Source organism: Rhinoderma darwinii, chromosome 2 (genome assembly GCF_050947455.1).
Source record: "Rhinoderma darwinii isolate aRhiDar2 chromosome 2, aRhiDar2.hap1, whole genome shotgun sequence".
Classification (NCBI taxonomy): Eukaryota; Metazoa; Chordata; class Amphibia; order Anura; family Rhinodermatidae; genus Rhinoderma; species Rhinoderma darwinii.
In genome coordinates this window covers 187821647-187846980 of record NC_134688.1, presented here as the reverse complement: position 1 = coordinate 187846980, position 25334 = coordinate 187821647, and the positions used below count along the sequence as shown (strand labels likewise).

Genomic DNA, 25334 nt, shown 5'->3' with positions numbered 1-25334 from the left:
AATACTACTGGTTTTGTTTTATTATTGCAGGAAAAATGTTTCAAGCTCCTGATATCACACTTATTGTCGAGTTCATCTTTATGTTCTACAAAGAGAAGCCTATTGACTGGCTCCTGGACCACATATTATGGGTAAAAGTCTGTAACCCAGAAAAAGATGCAGTAAGTTTTGTGTGCTGTTTTTACGACAAATTAGCAGTGTGTATCACCTCTACTGGTATCAGTACAGACATAAGCATCAAACATGGGCCTAACATCACATTGACAGTAGGCATCTATCTTTGCTGTAGACAGAACATACTCCTCCTTGGTCTACTATATGGATTATATTCCTTGTACAGTGCAAATCTGTGACATAGTTGCATATTAAACAGAGCATCAACTGCTGCCTGGACCAGCAGGTCAAATATATGAAGACATTGCAGGAAATGAGTCATAGATATTTTTCTGCATATTTTTTTCTTTAAAGGGTAACTAAACTTTCAGAAAACTTCTGACATGTCCCCACCGATCACTATGACATGTCAGAAGTTTTCTGAACGTTTAGTTACCCTTTAAGAAAACAAAATAATTGAGTTCTTTCTAGGAGTGTGCCATTATCAATTTCTCCACCATGAAAGCTTTGACAAATTTAATGCAAATACAAATGTTTGGTGTCGTACTTTACAACTATGTTAAAAACATATATTGAGGAATAGATTTGATCAGTATTAGGGTTATATTATGTGTCAGAGGTACACCAGAACCGCTGTCGTCCAAGCTGTCAGTCTAGCTCACTGATAGATTCAGCTTACAGTGGCGTTCTGCAGCTTCTATGTACAGTTGATGCATAGGAGCTGCAGTGCTGAAACAAAGCAAATTTAATAACTTTATGTATATTCTGATGATAAGCACTTTTCTAAAATACAAAGTGTCACCAAAGGTTTCCATAGCCTTTAAACACAATTTGCCTTTCCCCTAAAATCCTCTTTAATGGGGTCCATGTAGCTGCTGTAAGCAATTTTATTGCATTGAAGAGCTGATTCAGCAATCACTTTGCCTGCAAAATTGATATGTAAAAATGTATGTGATCACCAATTGATTTCTCTCCTTGACTCTGTAGGGATACGATTCAGGAATAGTTGTTTTTTCATCCTGCAGTCACTATTTTGGGAAATTCAATGGTAATCACATCCTTTATGTCAGATTTGTAGGCACAGGAAAAGCTAAATCATCCTTTTAGTTTAGTAACCATGTAAACAATGATATCTCCACTTCCTGAAGCCCTGGGATTATAACTTCAGATTATTTTTTATCTGTGTTCTAAATTACATTGATACTTATTGAATATTGGAATCGCTCTTATTTTGCATATCATGGTTTTTTTCTTAAATTTGGGAAACATGTGAAGTAATAATTTGTGTCTATAATTGTACTTACTTTTTTATTTATTTATTCTTAGAAACATTGTGACCGGCAGAAATCCAATCTTCGAATCCGGTTTAAACCTTCCCTCTTCCAGCACGTTGGTCTGCACTCCTCATTAGCAGGGAAAATACAAAAACTCACAGTACGTGAAAGACCCGTTTTATACAGAATTATTTCATATACTAAAATTTCTCAGCAGCTCAATAAATCTTGTATTGGAACCAGGGCCGCCATCAGGGGGGGTATTTGGGGTTACTGATGTGAGGGGCCCGGCCAAGCCTAATTGAAAGGGGGGCCCGGCAACTGCCGCGACTTGCCTTTGGTAGAAAACAACGGGCCAGTTTTTTTCACCAAAAGAATGTCGTGAGCTGCGGGCCCCCCCCCCTCTCGTCATGGAGGCCGTCAAATACCGCCCGCCTGCGCGCGCGACCGATGGCGCGCACCGCAAACTGCGCCCTCGCGACACCCCGGGCGTGCGCCCTCGCGACACCCCGGGCGTGCGCCCTCGCTACACCCCGGGCGTGCGCCCTCGCGACACCCCGGGCGTGCGCCCTCGCGACACCCCGGGCGTGCGCCCTCGCGACACCCCGGGCGTGCGCCCTCGCGACACCCCGGGCGTGCGCCCTCGCGACACCCCGGGCGTGCGCCCTCGCGACACCCCGGGCGTGCGCCCTCGCGACACCCCGGGCGTGCGCCCTCGCGACACCCCGGGCGTGCGCCCTCGCGACACCCCGGGCGTGCGCCCTCGCGACACCCCGGGCGTGCGCCCTCGCGACACCCCGGGCGTGCGCCCTCGCGACACCCCGGGCGTGCGCCCTCGCGACACCCCGGGCGTGCGCCCTCGCGACACCCCGGGCGTGCGCCCTCGCGACACCCCGGGCGTGCGCCCTCGCGACACCCCATGGACACAACTTAACTGGAGCCTGGCTGGAGGTGAAGGACTGGACATCTGGACCGAAGACATCGAGTGGGAGCCAGCAGCTCTTCTGACACAGTGAGTAAAGTGTCTCCAAGTGCTGTTTAAGTATGGCCCTGTTCACACAGAGTATTTTGCAGGCAGAAAAAAAATCTGCCTCAAAATTCCTTAAAGAATTTTGAGGCAGATTTTGACCTGCTCACACTATGTTGCCGCGTTTTTTTGCTGCGTTTTTTGCCCGCGGCGATTGAGGACAGCAGACAAAAAAACGCAGCGAAAAATGCATTTTCTGCCTCCCATTGATTTCGATGGGAGGTCAGAGGCGGAACCGCGGCAAGAAAGGACGTGCTGCTTTTTCTTTTTTTCCGCGACTTACTCCCATTCATTTCAGATTAAATCAATGGGAGGCGGTTTTGGAAGTTGTTTGGTGCTGATTCTGACGCAGTGTCCGAGTCAATATCAAGGCCCAAAAACTCTGTGAACTGGGCCTTATTGTTAGGGCTTATTCAGACGAACGTGTAATACGTCCGTGCAATGCGTGTGATTTTCACGCGCCTCGCACGGACCTATGTTAGTCTATGGGGCCGTGCAGACTGTCAGTGATTTTCACGCAGTGTGTGTCCGCTGCGTAAAACTCACGACATGTCCTATATTTGTGCGCTGTTCGCGCATCACGCACCCATTGATGTCAATGGGTGGGTGAAAATCACGCCCAGCACTTCCGCAGCAGTATAAACTGAATGAAAACAGAAAAGCACCACGTGCTTTTCTGTTTACAAACATACAAAGAGTGTGTCATAATGATGGCGGCGTGATTTTCGTGCAGCCGCCATCATTATGACACTGTTTGTAGCACGTGGTGCTTTTCTCCTTTCATTCATAGTTTATACTGCTGCGGAAGTGCTGGGTGTGATTTTCACCCACCCATTGACTTCAATGGGTGCGTGATGCGCGAACAGCGCACAAATATAGGACATGTCGTGAGTTTTACGCAGCGGACACACACTGCGTGAAAATCACTGACAGTCTGCACGGCCCCATAGAGTAACATAGGTCCGTGCGAGGCGCGTGAAAATCACACACGTTGCACGGATGTATTCCACGTTCGTCTGAATAAGCCCTAACAATAAGGCCCAGTTCACAGAGTCTTTGGGCCTTGATATTGACTCGGACACTGCGTCAGAATCAGCACCAAACAACTTCCAAAACCGCCTCCCATTGATTTAATCTGAAATCAATGGGAGTAAGTCGCGGAAAAAAGAAAAAGCAGCACATCCTTTCTTGCCGCGGTTCCGCCTCTGACCTCCCATCGAAATCAATGGGAGGCAGAAAATGCATTTTTCGCTGCGTTTTTTGTCTGCTGTCCTCAATCGCCACGAGGCAAAAAACGCGGCAAGATAGTGTGGGCAGGTCAAAATCTGCCTCAAAATTCAGTGCGCGCTTCCAGGTGGCCGAGGGTGCGCGCGCGGGCGGTCGCGGGTGCGTGGACACTCGCAAGTGCGCGCGCGAGGGAGTTTGCGGGTGCGCGCGATCGGTGTTTGACGGCCCCCATGACGAGAGGGGGGGGGGCGCGCAGCTCACAACATTCTTTTGGTGAAAAAAACGGGCCCCATTGCAGGGGCCTGTTTTTTTTCTACCAAAGGCAAGTCACGACAGTTGCCGTGCCCCCCTTTCAATTAGGTTTGGCCGGGCCCCTGATGGCGGTCCTGGGTAGCATGATATGGTGCTGGACGGAGTACCGTTAACAGGCGGTGCCACGGTAGGGGGGCCCAGAAAATGTAGCTGTATGGGTCCCTGAAATTCCTGATGGCGGCCCTGATTGGAACTATAATTTGGATGTAACTAGCAGGCAAAATTGTGACTAGTCCAAGTAGTTATCAGCTGTTCACGTCATACAGCATTCAGGTACATAAGTAAGATCCAAAATACAATCTGAAAAATCGACTAAAGTTTTTAAAGTCAAACAAGTCGTTTAAGTTATTTATCAATTGCGAGTCTCATCTTGTAAAATGATTTTTTTTTTTCTAAACAGCAGCTAATGTTTGGGATAGCGCTTCGTAACAGAAGATTCAGCTTGCTGGTGACTTTTGGCTAGTGATATACTAGCAAGATTTATTTCTGTGTACGTTTTGTTTGACAATAGTTGTGTAATAACCAGCATCACTAATTTGACTTAGATACTTGCAGAGTAGGTGTACAGTATTATAGCTTTGGGTACTTGGCGCTAATGAGCCTGTAGATTTGGAAGATGGTTGATTTTGTTTTCTAATCTCCATTCTTTCTAGTCTTGAGTTGTGAGGATTTTTTTTTGTTTTTATCCCCTTAAAGGGGTTGTCCAGTCCCTAAAAATTGATGGCCTCTCCTCAGGAGAGGCCATCAATAGCTGATGGGTCGGGATCTGACTCCCGAGACCCCCACCGATCAGCTGTTTTGAAGGGGTCGCAGCACTCGTACGAGCGCTGCTTCTCCTTCATTTCTACTTGCTCACTGTGAATCGCCGACACATGTAGCGGCGATTCACAGGTATTGCGGTCGTCTTCTCCAATTCACTTAAATGGGAGAAGAAGGCTGCAATACCTGGGTATTCAAGTAGAAATGAAGGGGAAGCAGCGATCATACAAGCTCAACACTCACTGATCGACGAGGGTCCTGGGAGTCAGACCCCATCCCATCAGCTATTGATGGCCTATGCTGAGGATAGGCCATCAATTTTTAGGGACTGGACAACCCCTTTAACCGCTTTAAAGCTCAGTGACGTACTCGCGGGAGTAACGGCCATTTCGGCCATCTTCCCGACGCATACATAAGCTGTGGCAGCTGCTGTCGCGTACAGCAGTTGCCGCAGCTCCTGTAGCGGGGACAGATCGCTGTGTCCCCGCTGATTAACCTCTTAAAAGCCGCGTTCATTAGCGATTTGCGGCTTTTTAGGGGTTAAGCTAACATCGCCAGCCTGCTACACGTTTGCGGCCGGCGATGGTGACTGGCAACCGGACACCTAACAATGGCGTCCGGCTATGCCATCGACGGAAGCCTAGTGGGTCCTGACAAAGTCAGGACCCACTATGCTTGCTGTCAGTGAGTAGCTGACAGCTCTAATCCACGGCACTACGCATGTAGTGCAGTGTATTAGAATAGCGATCAGGGCCTCCTGCCCTCAAGTCCCCTAGTGGGACAAAGTAATAAAATTAAAAAAAGATGTGTAAAAATAAGAAAATAAACGTTTTAGAAGTAAAAATCCCCCGTTTTCCCTTATCAGTCCTTTATTATTAATAAAAACAAATAAACTATACATAATTGGTATCACCGCGTTCGTAACGGCCTGAACTACAAAATTATTTTGTTATTTATCCCGTGCGGTGAACGGTGTAAAAGAAAATAATAATCTGTACAAGAATCACAATTCTGTGGTCACTTCACCTCCCAAAAAATGGAATAAAAAGAGATCATAAAGTATGTACCTAAAAATGGTACTGATCGAAAATTGCAGTTCGTTACGCAAAAAATAAGTCCTCGCACGGCTTTCTTGATGGAAAAATAAAAAAGTTCTGGCTCTTAGAATATGGCAACACAAAAAGTAAATGATTTTTTACAAAAAAGTATTCTATTGTGCAAACGCCATAAGACCTAAAAAAAACTATAAAACATATGGTATCGCCGTAATCGTATCGCCCCGCAGAATAAAGTGAATATGTATTTATAGCGCACGGTGAACTCTAAAAAAAAAAAATAGACTAAAAAAACAATAGTAGAATTGCTGTTTTTTAGTCACCACGCCACTTAAAAATAGAATAAAAACTGATCAAAAAGCCGCATGCACCCCATGAAAACTACAATGAATTCCTCAAGGGGTCTAGTTTCCAAAATGGGGTCACTTTTGGGGGGTTTCCACTGTTTTGGCACCACAAGACCTCTTCAAACTGAACATGGTACCTAATAAAAAGGAGGCCTCAAAATCCACTAGGTGCTCTTTTGCTTCGGAGGCCGGTGCTTCAGTCCATTACTGCACTAGGGCCACATGTGGGATATTTCTCACAAACGACAGAATCTGGGCAATAAGTATTGAGTTGTGTTTCTCTGGTAAAACCTTCCGTGTTGTAGAAAAAAATGGTATAAAAAGGATTTTCTGACAAAAAAAAAAAAAGTAAATTTCACCTCTACTTTGCTCTAAATTCCCGTGAAACACCTAAAGGGTTCATAAACTTTCTAAATGCTGTTGTGAATACTTTGAGGGGTTTAGTTTCTAAAATGGGGTGTTTGATGGGGGTTTCTAATATATAGGCCCCTCAAAGCAACTTCAGAACTGAACTGGAACCTAAAAAAAAATAAAAAATTAGGCAATACTTATACTTATACTGATAATGAGCAGTGCCCACCCCGAGATGACCCCAGTTTTGACCGTTTGTATAAACGGAGACCCCTATTAGACCGTTCCAGTGCCCGGTTTTCCCAAGCATACACTCCTGAGAATATTATTTATATTGAGGAGTCCTTCGTACATTTTAATTCCGCCAGTACCTGCCGGGTAAGAGGGCAAGGTATGGCATGAAGCTGTATAAGCTGTGCGAGAGTGCATCAGGGTATACCTACAAATTTAGGATATATAAAGGAAAGGACTCCAGTATTCAGCCCCCAGAATGACCCCCTTACTGGGAGTTAATGCAAAAATTGTGTGGGATTTGGTGCACCCACTGCTGGACCAGGGTTACCACCTCTACCTGGATAATTTTTATACCAGCGTCCCACTCTTCAAGTGCTTCGCTTCCAGAAGTACTGCGGCATGCGGCACTGCTAGGAGAAATCTGAGTGGCCTCCCTAATACTCTGCTTGGGCAAACAAGAAGGGGTGAGAGCAGGGCACATTCTAGCAGCAACATATGGTGTGTCGAGTACAAGGACAAGAGGGATGTCCTTGTATTGACAACAATACATGGCCCCACCAGTACCCATGTACCTGTACAAGGTACCAGTACAGAGACCCCCAAACCAGACTGCATCCTGGACTACAATAGGTACATGGGAGGGCTGGACTTGTCAGATCAAGTCCTGAAGCCCTACAGCGCCATGCGGTGTGGTACAAGAAGCTGGCCGTGCACATCATACAGATGGCATTGTACAATACGTACGTGCTACGTCGATGTGCAGGCCAGATGGGAACTTTCCTGGAATTTCAAGAGGTGGTTATCAAGAACCTAATCGTTTGGGACCAAGAAGGGGGGGCACCCAGTACTTCTGGAAGCGAGGCCATACGCATCATACCAGGGAAACACTTTCCAGGAGAAGTTCCCCAAACTGGCAAGAAGGAAAAAAATCAAGAGGTGCAAAGTCTGCTACAAGAGGGGGATAAGGAAGAGCACAATATATCAATGTGACACGTGTCCCGAAAAACTAAGGCTCTGTATGAAAGAGTGTTTTAAAATGTATTATACATCCCTTGATTTTTAATCTACCCCAGTTTTACTTACACTGTTGCACTCCGCAGAGCTTATGACCCTCATCCTTCCCCTCTGAGCCCTGCTCCGTGCCCAGGCAGTTGATAACAGCCACATTGCCATACCCGTGAGAACCCACATTACAGTTTATGGGGTGTATGTCTCCGGTCAAAATGCTCACTATACCTCTAGATCAGGGGTCTCAAACTCGGCCGGGTAAGTGGGCCGCATATAGAAAAAATGGGAAGTTGACGGGCCGCATTACTTTCAAATTTGATACAATACAAAATTATTGTTAATCAATTAAGTATTTGAACTGCTATAATACTACATTACTATAATAATAATACTGCATTACTACATTACTATAATAATACCGCATTACTACAATACTACATTACTATAATAATACCGCTAGGTTTAAAATTTGAGATCTTTCTCCACGTGCTTATTTCAACAATCCAGCTTTCCAGTTTAAGTGTCGCTAAATGCAGTCCGGCGGCTCAGTTAGCACACATGTCAAGATTGGGCAGCCCCTTTTTAGATAGTGCCGCAGTGCCCTCTGTGGATGCTGCCGCAGTGCCCTCTGTGGATGCTGCCGCAGTGCCCTCTGTGGATGCTGCCGCAGTGCCCTCTGTGGATGCTGCCGCAGTGCCCTCTGTGGATGCTGCCGCAGTGCCCTCTGTGGATGCTGCCGCAGTGCCCTCTGTGGATGCTGCCGCAGTGCCCTCTGTGGATGCTGCCGCACACCCCTAGATAAGGCCACAGTGCCCTCTGTAGATAAGGCCACAGTGCCCTCTGTAGATAAGGCCACAGTGCCCTCTGTAGATAAGGCCACAGTGCCCTCTGTAGATAAGGCCACAGTGCCCTCTGTAGATAAGGCCACAGTGCCCTCTGTAGATAAGGCCACAGTGCCCTCTGTAGATAAGGCCACAGTGCCCTCTGTAGAGAAGGCCACAGTGCCCTCTGTAGAGAAGGCCACAGTGCCCTCTGTAGAGAAGGCCACAGTGCCCTCTGTAGAGAAGGCCACAGTGCCCCCTGTAGAGAAGGCCACAGTGCCCCCTGTAGAGAAGGCCACAGTGCCCCCTGTAGAGAAGGCCACAGTGCCCCCTGTAGAGAAGGCCACAGTGCCCCCTGTAGAGAAGGCCACAGTGCCCCCTGTAGAGAAGGCCACAGTGCCCCCTGTAGAGAAGGCCACAGTGCCCCCTGTAGAGAAGGCCACAGTGCCCCCTGTACATTCTGCCACAGTGATGTCAGGGGCTTGCCCAGAGCTGGAGTCCCAGAGCAGAGCCGCTTCTGGCACTCTGCCTGGGATTCCAGCTCTGCTCCTGACATCACTGTCCATATATGGACAGAGATGTCAGGGGCAACCCCAGAGCTGGAGTCCCAGGCAGAGCGCTAGTAGGCTCTTCCTGGGACTCCAGCTGTGCTCCTGACATCACTGGGACTCCTGCTCTGGGAAAGCCCCTGACATCATTGTCGATGTATGGACAGCGATGTCAGAGGCTTCCCCAGAGTCCCGGAGCAGAGCCGATACTAGCGCTCTGCCCGGGACTCCGCACTGGGGAAGACCCTGACACACTGTCCACATATGGGCAGCGATGTCCGTGAATTCCACAGAGTCCCGGAGCAGAGCCTGTACTAGGGTTTAAGGGGTTAAGGACGCAGTCAATTTTGGCCTTGAAGCAGGGAATTTTTCAGCCACAACGTTTACATTTTTCCATTTACATGCATATATGAGGACTTGTTTTTTGCAGGACTAGTTGTATTAGTAGGCAGCATTTATTATAGGGCTTAACACAAAAACTGCCCATAGCAACAAATCACGCAATGATTTTAGAAGTGAAAGCAGAGCACTGATTTGTTGCGATGGGCAGATTTTATAAATACATTTTTCTATTCGTTGTGTGTTGACTTCTGAAATGCCATGTAAATTCCATGTCTGCTATCCTGAATATAAGCGCTACATGTATGACTATTTCTGCTTTTCCTTTAGGATAAAGACTTCTTAAAACCATTATTACATAAAATTCATGTGAATCCTCCAGCTGAAGTTTCAACATCTTTAAAAGTATATCAAGGTCACACTCTAGAAAAGACATACTTGGGGGAGGACTTCTTCTGGGCCATCACCCCAATTGCTGGAGACTATGTTCTGTTCAAGTTTGATAAGCCGGTGCATGTGGAAAGGTTAGTAGCTTTAATGGACTACTACTCAGCAATAGCATCTATTTATGTTTATTGCATTCTATTGTATCTAATATTTATGTATCCTGCATCTAAGGCCTCATTCACACAAGCATATCCATATAATAACGATAATTCCAGACCCCAGGTCTGTGATTTATTTTAAACTGTATTTTCTGCAAGTGTTCAACGTAAATTTGTATAGTACATGAAGGCTGGAGCTAGACACTGAAAATGTGTTGTCCTGTCTGTTTTTTTTTTTTCAAATGTACTTGTAAAAGACAAAGAATGTGTTTTGGATAAAGCAAATGATAAGAAGTATTTTTGTTGAAGTTAATTTGGAAAGCTATTTTTCACGGTGACCTATGGCCAATGACTTCTTTTTTTTTTTTTAATGGATTCCTGTATAATTTCAGTGGATTAAATAGGGACTTGTTACCTTATTTCCATTTTGCATGGTCTTGCAGTTCCCGAAACGCAGTGTGAACAATAGATATTTTCATTCTGGTTCTCATGGTTACCGCTACACAAACGTACATATCTCTATTGCATTTGTAATTTTAGCTGACCATATAAATTTAGATAATAGCCGTCTGACACTTATGAAATGTCCGTTTAAGATAGTTGTACACCTCTCGTTTTTAGGTCCAATATTCTGTGCTGATTAACCCTTTCAGGACCAAGGGTCATTAATGCCCCTGTGTCCAGGTCAAATTTTTCCATTTTTGATATGAACTTTAAACGATAATATCTTTACAATTACTTTGAATATCACAAATATTATTACTTTGTTTTTTTTTTTTATAAGAAGTATGCGGCTTACATTTTCTAGATTCGTTTAATTAATTCCATGGTTTTTATTATGAACAGGCAAATCACTAAAAATGTTAAAAAAAATCCACTTTTTTTTGTTCTATATAAATATCTAGATTATTTATTTATATATATATATATATATATATATATATATATATATATAGACGAAATCCTACATTTCTCAAGCATGGTGATACATTAACATAAGTGGTATTTAAAGCATGTGTCTCGTTTACATAGGTAGTAATCATTATAGCATTGTTCATATATAAATTACAAAAGTATACATAATACAGAGAATTCATCAATTGTAATAAGGGTGAGTACATGTAAGGGCCTGTTCACATCACCATTCGCTTTCCGTTCTGGGGTTCCGTCTGAGGTTTCAGTCGGGTCAACCCCGCAACGGAAAGTGAAACTGAAACCACAGCTTCCGTTTCCATCACCACTGATATCAATGGTGACGGAAACATTGCTAATGGTTTCCGTTCGTCACCATTCCGGCAGGTTTCCGTCTTAACGACGGAATTAATAGCGGAGTCGACTGCGCTATTGATTCCGTCTGAAAAACGTAAACCTGCCGGAATGGTGACGAACGGAAACCATTAGCAATGTTTCAGTCACCATTGATATCAGTGGTGATGGAAACGGAAGCTGTGGTTTCAGTTTCACTTTCCGTTGCGGGGTTGACCCGACTGAAACCTCAGACGGAATCTCGGAACAGAAAGCGAACAGTGATGTGAACAGGCCCTTAGTGACACTTGTATAGTAATAAAAACATAAACAGACATTACAACAAGCATATATTTACTTGATTGACGCTTAATCAAAAATACAACAATTTGTGCCAGGATTGGGATTTCAGGGCCACTCACCAATCGGAGATGAAATATGTAAATCCTTATTGATGTACTAGTAACATAAGACCGTGCGATGGCTAACTACATTTGCTACAGAGTGCTGCTACTCTCTATTTGTGTATATGCGTATGATGTGTGTATACGCTGTTGCAGCTCTGTAACAATTAGTAGTCTTCTCTCTCCGTCACCCTGGATCGTTGTGAGGGGTGAGTGAAGAGGGCTTTAAGACTATATTAACACGACGTGAAAGGCACTTAAAAACTGATCGACTGTCCGTTTATCATGGCTGTTTTGCATCAGCGTGTCACGAAATTTGAATCCATTTTCCGGCCATCTGACCATTTTTAACCGCCATTTGCCATCCGTCTCTTATGGCCGTTAAAAAATAAAATAAAATGGATTAACTTTATTCGTTAGGTGTTTTTTTTTTTGTCTCAAACCCCTGAAAACACCACAGTGCCCATGTAGATAGTGCCGCAATACCCCTGTAGATAGTGCCAGATCGCCCACTGTAGAAAGTACCAGTGCCCACATTATGCCCACTGTAGATAGTGTCAGTTTCCCCTGTATTTTGGCCAGACCCCCCCCCCCCCCCCCCACTGTAGATGGCACCACCTAAGCTCCCTCTAGGAGCGGAATGTCCGGTCAGAGGGCTCTGGCCGGAGATCCCGCTCCTAGAGGGAGCCCCTGATGTCTCTGTCCATATATGGACATTGACATAGGGGCTCCATCTAGGAACGGCATCCCCGGCCAGAGCGATCTGACCAGAAATTCAACTCCTAGGTGGTGTTATCTACATGAGGGTTGACGCTATATGCAGGTGGATGGCACTATCTACATGGGGGTCGTTGCGATCTACAGTAGGGGTGATGCTATATGTAGGGGGGTGGTACTACCTACAGGGGGGATGGAGAGACGTCTGGGGCTCCCTCTAGTAGCGGAATCCCTGGCCAGAGCTCTCCGACTGGAGATTCCGCTCCTAGAGGGAGCTTAGGTGGCGCTATCTACAGGGGAGTTGTGTGTGGTGCTGTTTACAGGGGGGTGTATTCCGGGGTTCTCAAAGCCCCGGCAGACAGAGTGCAGCACTGATATGCATGACACTTGCACGGGGCATCGGCAGTTGGAACGTATATAGCTGTATGGCTGTCGTGAAGGGGTTAATAATTTATAATATATCTTTATAGGGGTTGCAGCTCTCTATGTTGCATTACATCAATGGTCATTCACTTGAATGGCCGGTATGTAATGCTACATTCCCTCTGCAGCAGCCGCAACTTCCCTTGGCAATAACCGATTGCCGGGGAGGAAAGAAGCCGGACACATGACGATTAGCCGGCTTGTTTTTGAAAATGGGTTGTCTTCATAAAACAACCACTTAAAGGGAATCCCTGTGACGCGATTGAGGGACATATCTTATAAGGATAGACAGCCCAGGGTCCGTTAAAGGAACCCAGGGCTATCTGACCATATTTCCTGTTAGGGCATACTTAGGTATGCCCTAAAAGCTGCCTGTATACTATCAGTACAAAGGCTAATGTACTGGCATATAGATATATGGCAGTACATTAAAGTAAAAAAAAAATCTAAATCAAAATTTTAAATTCTCCCTTTGGGATTAAAAAGAAATAAAAAGTAAGTTAAATTAATTGAAAAAAAAAGATGTTAAAAAAATAACAGTAAAGAAACACACACATGCATATTTTTTGCAATAAATACATTTTATTAAATATAAGTCTCAAAACATAAAATAATATACCAATTTTTGATATTGTCACAACCGTAACAGCCTGCATAAAACATTTATAGCATCATTTATGGTGATCGGTGTATGCTGTAAAAAAAAAACCTGTGTAATTGTTTTACTGCTGAGATTTGATTGCCCCCGTGTTGCAAAAAATGTGCACCATCCAGCTTTTTCTTGCATGGACAAAGAACCTTTACTACTTTGACATGCTGTCGTTTTCTGTCATTGAGAGGGTTTTTTCCACTATATGTATACAATGCGTTAAGTTCTTTTGATGGGATATGTCATAAAATATTGATCACTTGAGATCTGACCACTATTCCTGAGAGCAGGCTGAGTTTAGTCATTGAGCAAAGCTGAACATGGGCAGTCTTTCATTATTGATAGGGACTGCTGAGACTGCACAGTTCTCAGGATCAGTGTATGAATGCTGTGACCCCTATTGATCCAATTGACAATAAACTATTCTGGTAAGGAAAACCCTTTAGTATTTGCACAGAGTTTGGAGAGCTGTTGACTGTACAGTTCTCGAGAAAAACTTTTTAAGAACCTGTTTACACAATTAATTGTGTGCGGTTTTCTCCAGTGGTATACAATTTGCTAAGATTATTCATTGATTTTTTTAGGTATCTTTTCCGCAGTGGAAACCCTGAACATCCTGGAGACTTGTTAACAAACACAACTGTGGAGGTTTTACCTTACCAGGTATAGTAACTGTATGTAAAAGTTAGTGGAGATATATTAGTGGAGAAAATTTGTTTTTAACGGCTGTAAATGAGATAAATAAGTAAAAGAAGCAGTACTTACCTATCCTTTCTCCTGACTGTCACTAACTGACGCTCCCGCGGCACTCCTGGTAGTCGTTAACATGCACGTTGCATGTGACCTCTGCAGCCAATCAGAGGACTCGGCATTCATGTGTTGTATTTCTTGTGTTATGCCAGAAATACGATTTGTCAGCACTGAGCCCTCTGATTGTTTATATGCATGTAGCATGTGACCAATCACCGGGACTGCCACAGGAGCGTCAATGCTGGATCACCAGGAGAAGGAATAAGGCCCCATGCACACAACCGTGCCCGTAATCACAGCCTACGATTGCGGGCACGGCCGGCTGCTGACGGCCGTCCACATTTTCGGGCTGTGCTCCTATACAAAGTATAGGAGCATGGCCCGTAAAACACGAAAAAACGGACATGCTACATAATTTCCGCCATGGTTCTACGGCACCGACACCCATCTTTAGCACTACGGAAAGGTGCCCGCAACCAATAGAACCGAATGGGTCCGTAAAACTGTGGTACGGTCCACGGTTTTACGCTCGTGTGCATGGGGCCCAAGTCCTTCTTCTTTTGCTTATTTATTTTAACCCCAAAATTTTTAGAACCCAGAAAACCCCTTTTGATGTGACTACATTAATTTAGAATTACATTGTTTATTAATCATTGAATTGTATGTTGACTTGAAAACCATATTACGCAGTTTACTTTAGAATAAATATGAATAAAAAGTTGAGCAACTTTGTAAATACATTAGAGACTGTTAGTGCAGAGCTGCATTTACAATTCTTCATGTTTCAGAGCTGAAATGTAGTCTACACAAGGCACTATACACTAATATGGCATTAAAAGAAATAACTCTATTAAGACTATTGACGGTTTCCATTAATGTGTAGGATAAATCCAAACTATACTCCTGGTCCAGGATAAAAAGGAGGCACTCCTCTGGCGGGAAGCTCTCTGACACAAAAGGACATTTAGATAATTTAAAAGGTATTTTATTCTTGTCTACAAACAGGACAACGCGTTCTGGAGTACAATGGACCCCTTCTTCAGGTCGATAGGGCATGTCATGCGTTGTCCTGTTTGAGACAAGAATAATAAACTTTTTAAATAATCAGAACATCCTTTTGTATCAGAGAGGTTTGCTGGGGAGTATTGACTGCTTTTTACCCTGGTCAAGGAGTCCATTTTGGATTTATCCTGCACACTTCAAGAAAACTCCTAGTTGAGTTGGCATCATCTGGAAAGTGGAAACTGGCATCAGCAGCATCCTCAAACCCTACATGGCTAAATATAGTGTTGTACCTATATATCAGCCCAACACAATAAGGTGAGCCTGTTTAACCGTTGAGCAGCTGTTCCTATTTACCGAACACACTCAATCTATGCAGCGCTAGTTCTTTCCTTTTTCTCCAGCCCTGTACACACTGACTGTTTCCAGTAGAGTTGTGAATACAGCACTGGACTATATTATGTGTGTCACCCAACTGAAAAGCATATTCAGGAGGAGCATTGTGAGGAGATGTCTCTCAGCTGCTACCCCCGATCTCTGGTTTTGGGAGCTGAATTATGTTTAGTGTTCAATTATGTTCCCTTTATGGACATCTTATCGTTTCCATCGAATAAAATGACTGTCTAATAAAAGAGATGCATTTATCATGATAATGAGGATTGACACAATGCTTCTTCTTTTTAGAAAGATATTTTGGATTTAAGGAAGGAAACCAAAGACAAGCACCTTTCAGATGGGTTCTTCAGAATAGGTAAGATCCTGTTTCAATGTCTTTGAACTGCTTAATTAATATCAGTTCACATTGCAAGCATTTACTTGCTAGTAATACTTATAAGGTGTCCATAGAAATAGTCATTGACTCGCTATTTAATATGCATTTGTTCTTCAGCCAAACGGGTATTTTATTTTTATGGAGGTATCGAGACAAGTGGCTGCCATAAATTTCTGGTGCCAAATCTTAGTTCCTTTTTAAGTTGTGTGCTGGCTAGTGTTGGTGTTACATATTAATCAGTCACATCACCATTGTGCGGCCTCAAACTTTCCTCCTTTTATAGAAGCTCTGGCCATTGGGAATATGAATGTGAATGTAAATGTAATGCAAATACTGTGGTGTCCGCATTCCACATTTAAAAGTGATGGTTAAAAAAAACAAAAAAAAAACTACAATCTGTCAGAACAAGACACTAAATTGGCAGCTGCTATGCAGGACTTGATATGTGCTCTCAGGGACACCTTACATGTTTAGGATGACTTCCCCTCTTAGGGATGGGTGTCTTTTTGCCGTTTGCAACACCAGCCTCTGCTTTTCCAAAACTACAGCGAGTTTGAGGAACTCCTCTCCAAGGAATGGAGGCACCCTGATAGGCGCTTGGCCTCCTCCAAGAGGACAGATATGCTCTTCTCCTTTAAGGAGGATTTGGTTTCCAAATGGGCTGTCTTGCCAGTGGATTCGACTTTGTCCAAAAGCATCATACTACCAGTGTCAGATGCCGGTTCCTCATTGTGATTTTCTCGATAAGCGATTGGATTCTCTAGCTAAATCCGCTTTTGTGGCATCAGTTTCTACCCCCTGCCCAGCATTCGCCTCTTCTTAGGTTAGTAGAGCCTGAGCTAAACCGCTTCACCAGGGTATTTTAGAAGGAGCTTTGCAGTAGGACCTGATTCATCTGGCCTACTAGCTTATCCATAAGTTCTTATGTGAGGCCTCCCTAGAGTCTGCCCGTTTCACTGCCAGAGTGACCGCTAATTCGCTATGGCGTTACACTACTAAGTTTGGTTTAAATACTTGGTAGCGGACTCTGCTTCTAAGAAGGCCATTACTGGCATTCCTATTGCTGGGGGTAGATTCTTTGGTAAATGCCTGGATGAACTTCTTTCTGAGGCCATGGACGGCAAGAGTTTCCTCCAACCTCAGAACCATCCTCGATGCGAACAGCCTTCTTTACGTTCTCAGAGGATTCGTTCCTTTTGTAACTTCTCCTCTCAGAAGTCAGAGAAGAGGACTAAACATCTCACAGAATGCGGACGTCCATCCTTCAAGCCTAAGCCCTTCTGGCGTTGCTTCCCTAGGCCCCAGAAATCTTCCACTTACAAAACATCTTCTGCCTTAAGGTGTCTTTTCACTTGTGGTGGGACAACGTCTTTCCTATTGGACTGATATAGCTTTCTCAAGTGGCCGATGCCTGGGTTCAAGAGGTGGTGTTGACAAGATAGCTTTCCTGATCCTTCCCCCAGGTCGGCTCTTTCGGTCAACCCTCCTCGAGGCCCCAGAATGCGCTTCTGCTTTTTTCCAGGCTGTTCGCTCTTATCTCCTTCAGGAAGTGATCCTCCACCTTGCACAGTCAGAATGTTTCCAAAGATTCTACTTAACCCTCTTCTCGGTAGCCTAAATGGATGGATATGTCTTGGACTTTAAGAAATTTAGTTGCTTTGTACTAGCCTGAAGGTTCCGGATGCAATCCCTGTGGTCAGTGGTCGCCTCAATAGAACAGGACAGATACCTTTCCTCCGTCAACATCTGCGATGCCTGCCACCACATACCTATTGCAAGGGCCGACAAGCATTTCCTTTTACTTCGCTGTTGGTTCTCAACCTTTTCAGTTTATCGACCTTCCGTTCGGCCCTGTTACTGCTCCCTGGATCTTCATTAAGGTCCTGGTGACTCTCATGGTGCTTCCCTGTGCCAGGGGAGTTTGTTATCCCTTACCTGGATGACCTCTTGGTAAAGGCTATTACCAGAGAGGACATTATTTAGTCTCAGGATTACCCTGAACATCTTGAACAGAGTCGGATGGATCACTAACAGAGAGACGCTGTTTCTTATGCCAGCCCAGCGCATGAAGAGTCTTGGTATGATTTCAACACTAGGACGGCTGTAGTTCTCCTCCTGGTGGACCACATCAGTGCCATACAAGCCGAGGGTGACTCCCCTTCAGGCCTTTCAAGGCCAGTCCTTATGCCCAATTCTATATGAGGCCTCTCCAGGGGACGATATTCGCATGTGGGGACAAATCTCAGGATTCCCTGGACAAGTTGATCCTCCTGCCCCTATGGGTTCCTCAGGAGTTACACTGGTGGGATACCTCCCCAGCCATCATTCATGGCCAGTCTTTCCTGCTCCATTGGCTGATCATCTCGACGGATGCAGCATTTCTGGCTGGTGGGCGGTGTTCGGCATTCACACGGTTCAGGGCACGTAGTCGAAAGAAGAAGCTCTGCTGCTGATCAATCTTCTGGAATTGACGGCCATCTTCCTACAACTCTGCCATTGGACTCCACTTCTTCAGGGTCCAGACCGATAACTCTTCGGCAGCACCATGAACCATCAGGACTGGACCAGGAGCAGAGTGACAATGAGGGTGTCTCCTCGAATACGCCACTGGGCGAAGAATCGCATCCCATCCCAGCTGTGTTAGTGGTCCCTGCGCTGGCTCTGGACATATTGGCTGAAGACTTTCTCACGCAGAGAAAGCTGGATTAGGCAGAATGTTGCTTCGTGTCGAGATTTTCCTCAAGATCTGCTGGAAATGGGGCACTCCAGATGTCAACGTCTTTGCATCCCGTCTCAACCACAAGGTTCCAGCATGCGTGGCCAGGGCTCAGGATCCCTTCCCTCCCTGTCTGCTACTGCCCAGAGTTCTCAAGCAGGTCAAGACGACAGCATGCTAGCCATCCTTGTGGCCCCAAACTGGCCTCGACAGGCCTGGTAAGCCAACCTCGTCATTTACTACGGCCCATGGCGTCTTCCGCAGCAACACATCCTCTTTTCCCAAGGTCCGCTGTTACACCCTACTTTTCCTTTGCTTCGGTGAATGGTGTGGCTGTTGAAACCGAGGTTTGGAGACCCCACAGACTTTCTGAAACTGTCGTTCAGGCAAAGTTAAGGGCCCGGAAGCCTCAATTGGCCAAGGTGTACCACCATATGTGAAAGGCCTATTTAAGATTGTGTAGTTTCCGTCCCTTGTTGTGTTCCATACCTAGGATCCTGTTCTTCCTGCAGTCGGGTCTAGATCAGGGCTTTGGCCTGGCTTTTCTGCAAAGCCAGGTCTCCCTATTCCCTTTCAGCGAACGCTGGAATCACAGGGTGTGGTACATACTGGCACGTATTGTCCCTCATTTATGGAATCCCACATCAATGAGAACATTGTGCTCCCTTCACTCTGTCCCCTAACATCCCACCTAAGCTATCTACCTTGTTCAGACGCTCATTAAATCATTCCTAAAGTTCATTCCTCTTGGAAAACTTGTGTCCAACTTCAAAATCCACAGTGCTTCTCTGTTGAGGAGTAGTTTCCTCCAATCCCCTCTCCTTTTTGGCTTAAAAACTCTTTCTAACCCACAGACATAAAACGATCCCATATTATGATGGTGGGTCTCTATGAAGTGCTTAGCCGCTCCTGATCCATTCGATTTATTGAGATTTTTTTGTGTCCGCTACATGTTCGGCAATTCGCTTTTTAAATGTTCTAGTAGTGCAGCCTACATATTGTAAATTACATTTTTGCAATAGATGATGTATATTATATGGGTAGTGTTGCAGTTAATGAATGATTTAATTGTAAAAAGCGCTGTTAGAAAAATAAACTACATTAGTACTGTTTTGCATAACCGCACACATGGCGCATCTCGTGCAACCGCATTTGTGTGAGCCAGTGCTACTGAGCCATGTCGTTTTGTTGGAAGTATTTTTAGGGAAAACACTAGGTGAAATTAAGTTACCTATTGTGACCGAGTGCCTGGCTATGAAATTACAGCCAGTTTTCATAATATCCTTCAGTGTGGGGTCTCTATCCAATATAGGAAGATATCATTTCACTATAGACACTATCGGTTTGTAATCCGCACTAAAAGGAGTTGAGCAAATCATCTTCTTTTTACAGTATTTCCCTGTCAATGCTTCTCTTCTTGGAGTATAAATATTCATATCTTGATTTTGCATTTTCAATTTTGTTTGCTCGATTAAGATTGGACGTGGAATAGCCTCGTGCTTTTAATCTTATGTCTATTATCTTGCATTCTCTCAAAAAATCGTGATGTTGGGTACATGTTCTTTTAGCTCGTATGTATTCGCCTATTGTTAGATTGTCAATCACATGTTTGGGATGTGCACTGCAAGATAGTTCCCTAATGTGGGTTTTCAATATATAGATTACTATGTATACACGCCTGTAGCTGATTTCCTGTGAGTGAGCGGTCTAGAAATGAGATTACGGAATCTGTATCGAATGTGAAAAACAATTTGTTATTATTATTGTTTATATAATTTACGAATTCACGTATCAATGTAATAGATCCAGACCAAATTATCTAAATGTCATCCATGTAAAGACTGTAATAATAGATATTCGTATTATATGGATTCAAATTGGTGTAAATAAAATATTCCTCTCACCAGGAGACATAGATATTTGCTAGGGAAGGTGAAGATTTTGCCCCCCATCGAGTAACCCAAACACTGAAGATAGAAATTATCATTAAACAGAAAATAATTATGTTTCAAAAGGTAATTCGTGACATCAATAATGTATTCCTGCAGTTCCTCTTTGTAATAAGTATATTTGTTGAATTGATTCTTAAGAGCTATAGTGGCTTTTTCATGTGGAATTGAGGAATACAGTGCTGTGATGTCACCGGTTACCCAACTGAAATTGCTTTCCCATTTTAGTTTGTCCATTGTTTTTAACACTTCCTTGCTATCTTTAATATAACTGGGCGATCTCTTCATAAGAGGTTGAAGTTTATGGCGCTGTCACTTTATATGTGGGCACTATCCACAGTGGGCACTGTGGCACTATCTACAGGGTCATTGCAGCACTATCTACATGGGAACTGTGGTGTTTTCAGGGGGTTTGGGCAATTAAACAAACAAATTAAATTCATCCGTTTTGAAAAGTTATCCTAAACCAAAATGCTTGAGACACTTATGTTTCTGTAATTTTACGTAAGGAAACTTTGAAGATGGAGTTGCAGAAGGACCTGTAGATCATGGGCTAAATCCTGTTTCAGCATTCCGACTTTCAGTTATACAGAATTCCGCGGTTTGGATTATCCTTAATGAGGTAAGTACCAGTGCAAAATATGTCGGGGGGGGGGGGGATTCTTAAAAAGGATCGGTCAGCTTTGTTAGCCATACCCCCTTTCCCCCAAAAGTGCCACAGAAACTGGCATAGAAAGGTTGGTAAGTTGCCCCTAATAGAAAGAAAAAAACCACACATAAAATAATGAGTGTGTGTGTTTATATATATATATATATATATATATATATGTGTGTGTGTGTATATATGTATGTGTATATATATATATATATATAATTAATATCTGGCCTATTTGCAAAGTTTTTTTTATTTTAGATGCATTAAATCAATACAAAATTTGTTACAAAGTGTAGACTTGCTCTTAAATCAGCACAGAATTGGAGCGAATCATTGATTCTTCAAGAATTGGAAAAGTGAAACAGTCACCCATAGTATGCATTTTGGGAGAAGCAGCAGATGTACATGTTGTTTTTCTATTACCTTGAAGCTACAGCCAAGGTTGTTTTCTTACATGTTTGCACTTTTTTTTAAATTCTTTTTCTGTTGCTTTTTTTTTCCTCCCCAGATCCACATAAAAAAGGTACCAACAGACTGATACAAATATTTCGATAGAAGAACCTATTCAAGAACTGCCATTGGTGAACTGACACCCCACTATCATCACTGCCTGTTAAATACATTTGCATGCACCTTCATTTTATTTCTTTTCAATTCTACCTCTGTGTAACCTACTGTAGATAGAAGATTGTATGTATTCTTCTCATTGGAAAAAAATCTCAATACTCCAAACTATTATACAGTGTCTGTTCTTCAAAGGATACATAGTTACCATGCGTATTCCATAGGAAAGCTTTAGAGACCACCCCAAATTGATATGTCTCTAGACTATGGCTTGTCCAATGCAATATAAGGATGTGACATGTGGGTTCTCTTATACAAATACTGAATGAACAATACTGTTATAACATATCACAGACAATGGGAGGGATGTAATTAAAAGAAATCTATTTTGTTTTACTAATATGTGTATTTTGTAGATAATCCGGGACAAAAATCTATAATGAAAATATATGAATCTATATAAAATATATACACACAACCAGCTAATATATTTCTGATCTAAAAGGACACATTTGTGGTGCTGTACAGTGTTTAATGATAGATTTCTTACTCTTAGTTGTCACATTGGTCTGTATATATACTGTATGATGTACACGTTTATCATATAGGGGGAAGAAACAAGCTGGCTTTGACTGGTAGTAACCCTGTTTTTAAATCCTCTTACGTTTTTTTTAAGATTGTCCTCTTTTTAAGATGTTTCAGTAATTCCATGTGATGGAGAATAAACTGTATTCTGCTCCCCTTTCTTGTAATATGCAATGCCAAGTATACATTGAGAGGGGGGTAAAGTCTTCATTGGTAGATAGTGAACATAGTTTACACCAACAAGGTTATGTTCAGCTTGCTGAGCCCAGTTCAAGGCCATCAGTGTCCTGCTGAATCCCACAACTTAAGTTTTACGTAACCGTGTGGTTTTATTAGTGATGACAAAAGGCTCAAGCTTGAACTAAGGGGAATCGAAGTCAAAGTGAAACCCAACAAGACAGAAGTTACAGCCTGTCCTATCTTCATAAGGAAATAATTTCTCATCCAAAGGTGGCTATAGGTGTGAGATAGTTGGCCAGTCCGATTGTGTTATAGGGATAATCTGCTTGTTTATGTTGAATGTTTCAGAGCAATGGCAAACTATTGTATTTATTTAATATTTTATGGAAATGCATAAATGATCAGCAATTAATAAAAATCAACCCATGTAAGACAATGAAAACCTTAATCATTTAGGACTGTTGGCAGAATTTCTGATATATAATAGACATTACCTATGTGTGCCTAAAAGGGAATGTCCATCTTTTACTATTTATTTTTATTTTGTTATATATTTATAGGGGCTGAAGCTCAGAGTTCCAAATCATTTGCTTCCCTTTACACAGATCTAGAGTTGTATAATACCGTTCTAGCTATAGCCATCACTAGGGAGGCTCAAGAGTTACTGCATAATGTTTTATTAATGAGTTCAATTTATGTCATATACAGTACATTTCGCAGGTCCTTTTTAATTTATAGGGTTCCTCCAATAATGTTGCCACCACATCTCTAGGCAGATGGCGGGAGACATGACTGGGAGAATGGGTTGTCTGTTTGCCTAGACAACCGTTTGATGCCAAAAGACTACTGCAAAGCTGGGATTCTGACCACAAGGACTTTACTGATCGCCAGAACAAAAGGACTGATCTCCCTTTGGCATTTTCTCTGCACAGCGCCACTCACGTCCAGCTGCTGTACAGAGAATAGCAACTCTGCTCCATTCAAGTGAATGCCACAGAGCGATGGAGTCCCTTTGTTCTAGCTATCATTGGGGGGGTCCTAGAGGTTGGAGCCCCATCGATCAGTAAGCAATGCATATCCTAGCGATCGACTGTTTGGAGCTCTGTATCAGAAAAATGAAGTCTTATAAAAAATATTAAATAAGCACCTATTTATAGACCTTATTTTGATTGAATGAACAAACTGTTCAAGAGTGGACATTCACTATAAGGAAGGTGCCGTTCAATACACCATCGCCATTAAAATTGCCCTCAAGGCTATAACATAATAAATGCCTTCAGTTGCATTCATATTGGATTATTGCCCTGGTACACACTATCGGTTTGTTAAGATTAGCACGGCCCATCTCGAGCAGTTGGTCAAGTGGCCTGTACACGGACAGTTACGTTCTGGAACGTTAAAGGGTTTCTCTGGGATATATATTTTGTGTCCTCTTGTTCTTGAAGAATATTATGCTTTTCAATGTGATGTTTGTTTAACCCCCTGCCTTCGCCGCCCACTGAATTTAGTGCTGTTGTGCAATGTATGGTACGTGCCATGGCTGGAGCTGGGAAATCCTAAACCGCAGCAAAAAAAAAAAAATCTTCTCTGTGTAATGTGCGGGCGTCTTATACTTTGCACGGATAGCAAGGGGCATGTACAGATATGAGTGACTCCGCAATGTTTGCATACATTGGCGCTGAGTTCCCTTGGGGCCATAGAAATGATCCTTTTTTTTTTTTTTTAACAAATATATTTTTTTTCTTTAAATAAAAGTGGGCATAATAAAAATTCAACTCTCAGACAACCCCTTTTGTTAACATGCCGTTATTTTTTTTCCTATTACACACAGTATGCATCCTAAATGTTGACATAAAGTGTTACCTAATAGAAAACGGAACGAATAAAGTGTTTTGTATTATTTGCAATATTGCTCACTTGTAAAGTTATTGAACTTAAGACGTGCGAAAAAAGTGCCTACAAATGAGATCTCTAATTCATTGGGGGGAGGGTTAACAACACTTAAGGCGCTTTGTTATTGGCTGCTGTTTTAAGCGATGAGTTCTTCTATTTTGCTATGCAGATTCAATATAATTTTTTTTGTTTAATGTATTTTGAAATCCCATTTTCTGTATATTTTCCTGTGGCAGCCAGCAGTGTACAATATTTCATGGTATATTATTCTGACCCTTATATAAAGACTTTGTTCTTGAAAATAGAACACGCTGCTGGGAATTTTTTTCAATTTAACGCAAACATTTTCAGGAACCTTGGCTCCGATTAAATAAGTGCAGGACCACGGAGGTAGATATACTGAAATCAATATGTTTGTATTTGTTTTACTATGGGGTTAAAACTATTTTATGGACACTACAGAGTTTCTGGAAAAACATGATGGATAATTCTGTGTAGCAGGAGCACTACTATTTGGCCATAAAAAAATAAAAAAAACCGCAGCACATACATCTCAGGATATCAAAATAGTGAAGAAAACTTTTATTCCACCATAATAAAAATCAACGTTTCAACCCTAGTGTGAGTCTTTCTCAAGATATTACACCTTTGCACACGACCAAGTTCGGGCCGTGAAAAAGGGTTCGTGTGCCGGATGGATTTCCTGGCTCGCCGGCGGTACAGGTGAACAGGACGCCTGCCATCATAGACACTTTTTGATGCTAGGAGTCCCTGCCTTCCCACTGAAATGCTGTTTCGTAATGAACAAAATTATGCAGTATGGAACAGCAGTTCCGTGGGAGGCAGAGACTCCTAGCATCATAAATTTC

General features: G+C 43.1%; 1 protein-coding gene across 3 annotated transcripts in view; it reads left to right on the top strand.

Annotated features, from left to right (window-relative positions):
- MGAT4A (alpha-1,3-mannosyl-glycoprotein 4-beta-N-acetylglucosaminyltransferase A) overlaps positions 1-24479 on the top strand; it is a 75170-nt gene extending 50691 nt beyond the window's left edge. For all 3 annotated transcript variants that reach the window (XM_075852619.1, XM_075852620.1, XM_075852618.1), the window contains 7 exons: positions 31-161; positions 1441-1548; positions 9747-9940; positions 13984-14062; positions 15836-15902; positions 21098-21210; positions 21752-24479. In XM_075852619.1, coding sequence (XP_075708734.1) covers positions 31-161; positions 1441-1548; positions 9747-9940; positions 13984-14062; positions 15836-15902; positions 21098-21210; positions 21752-21781 — 722 coding nt within the window. In that variant the 3' untranslated portion in view covers positions 21782-24479. The remainder of the gene's footprint in view (positions 1-30; positions 162-1440; positions 1549-9746; positions 9941-13983; positions 14063-15835; positions 15903-21097; positions 21211-21751) is intronic.
- Positions 24480-25334: the final 855 nt, after the last annotated feature.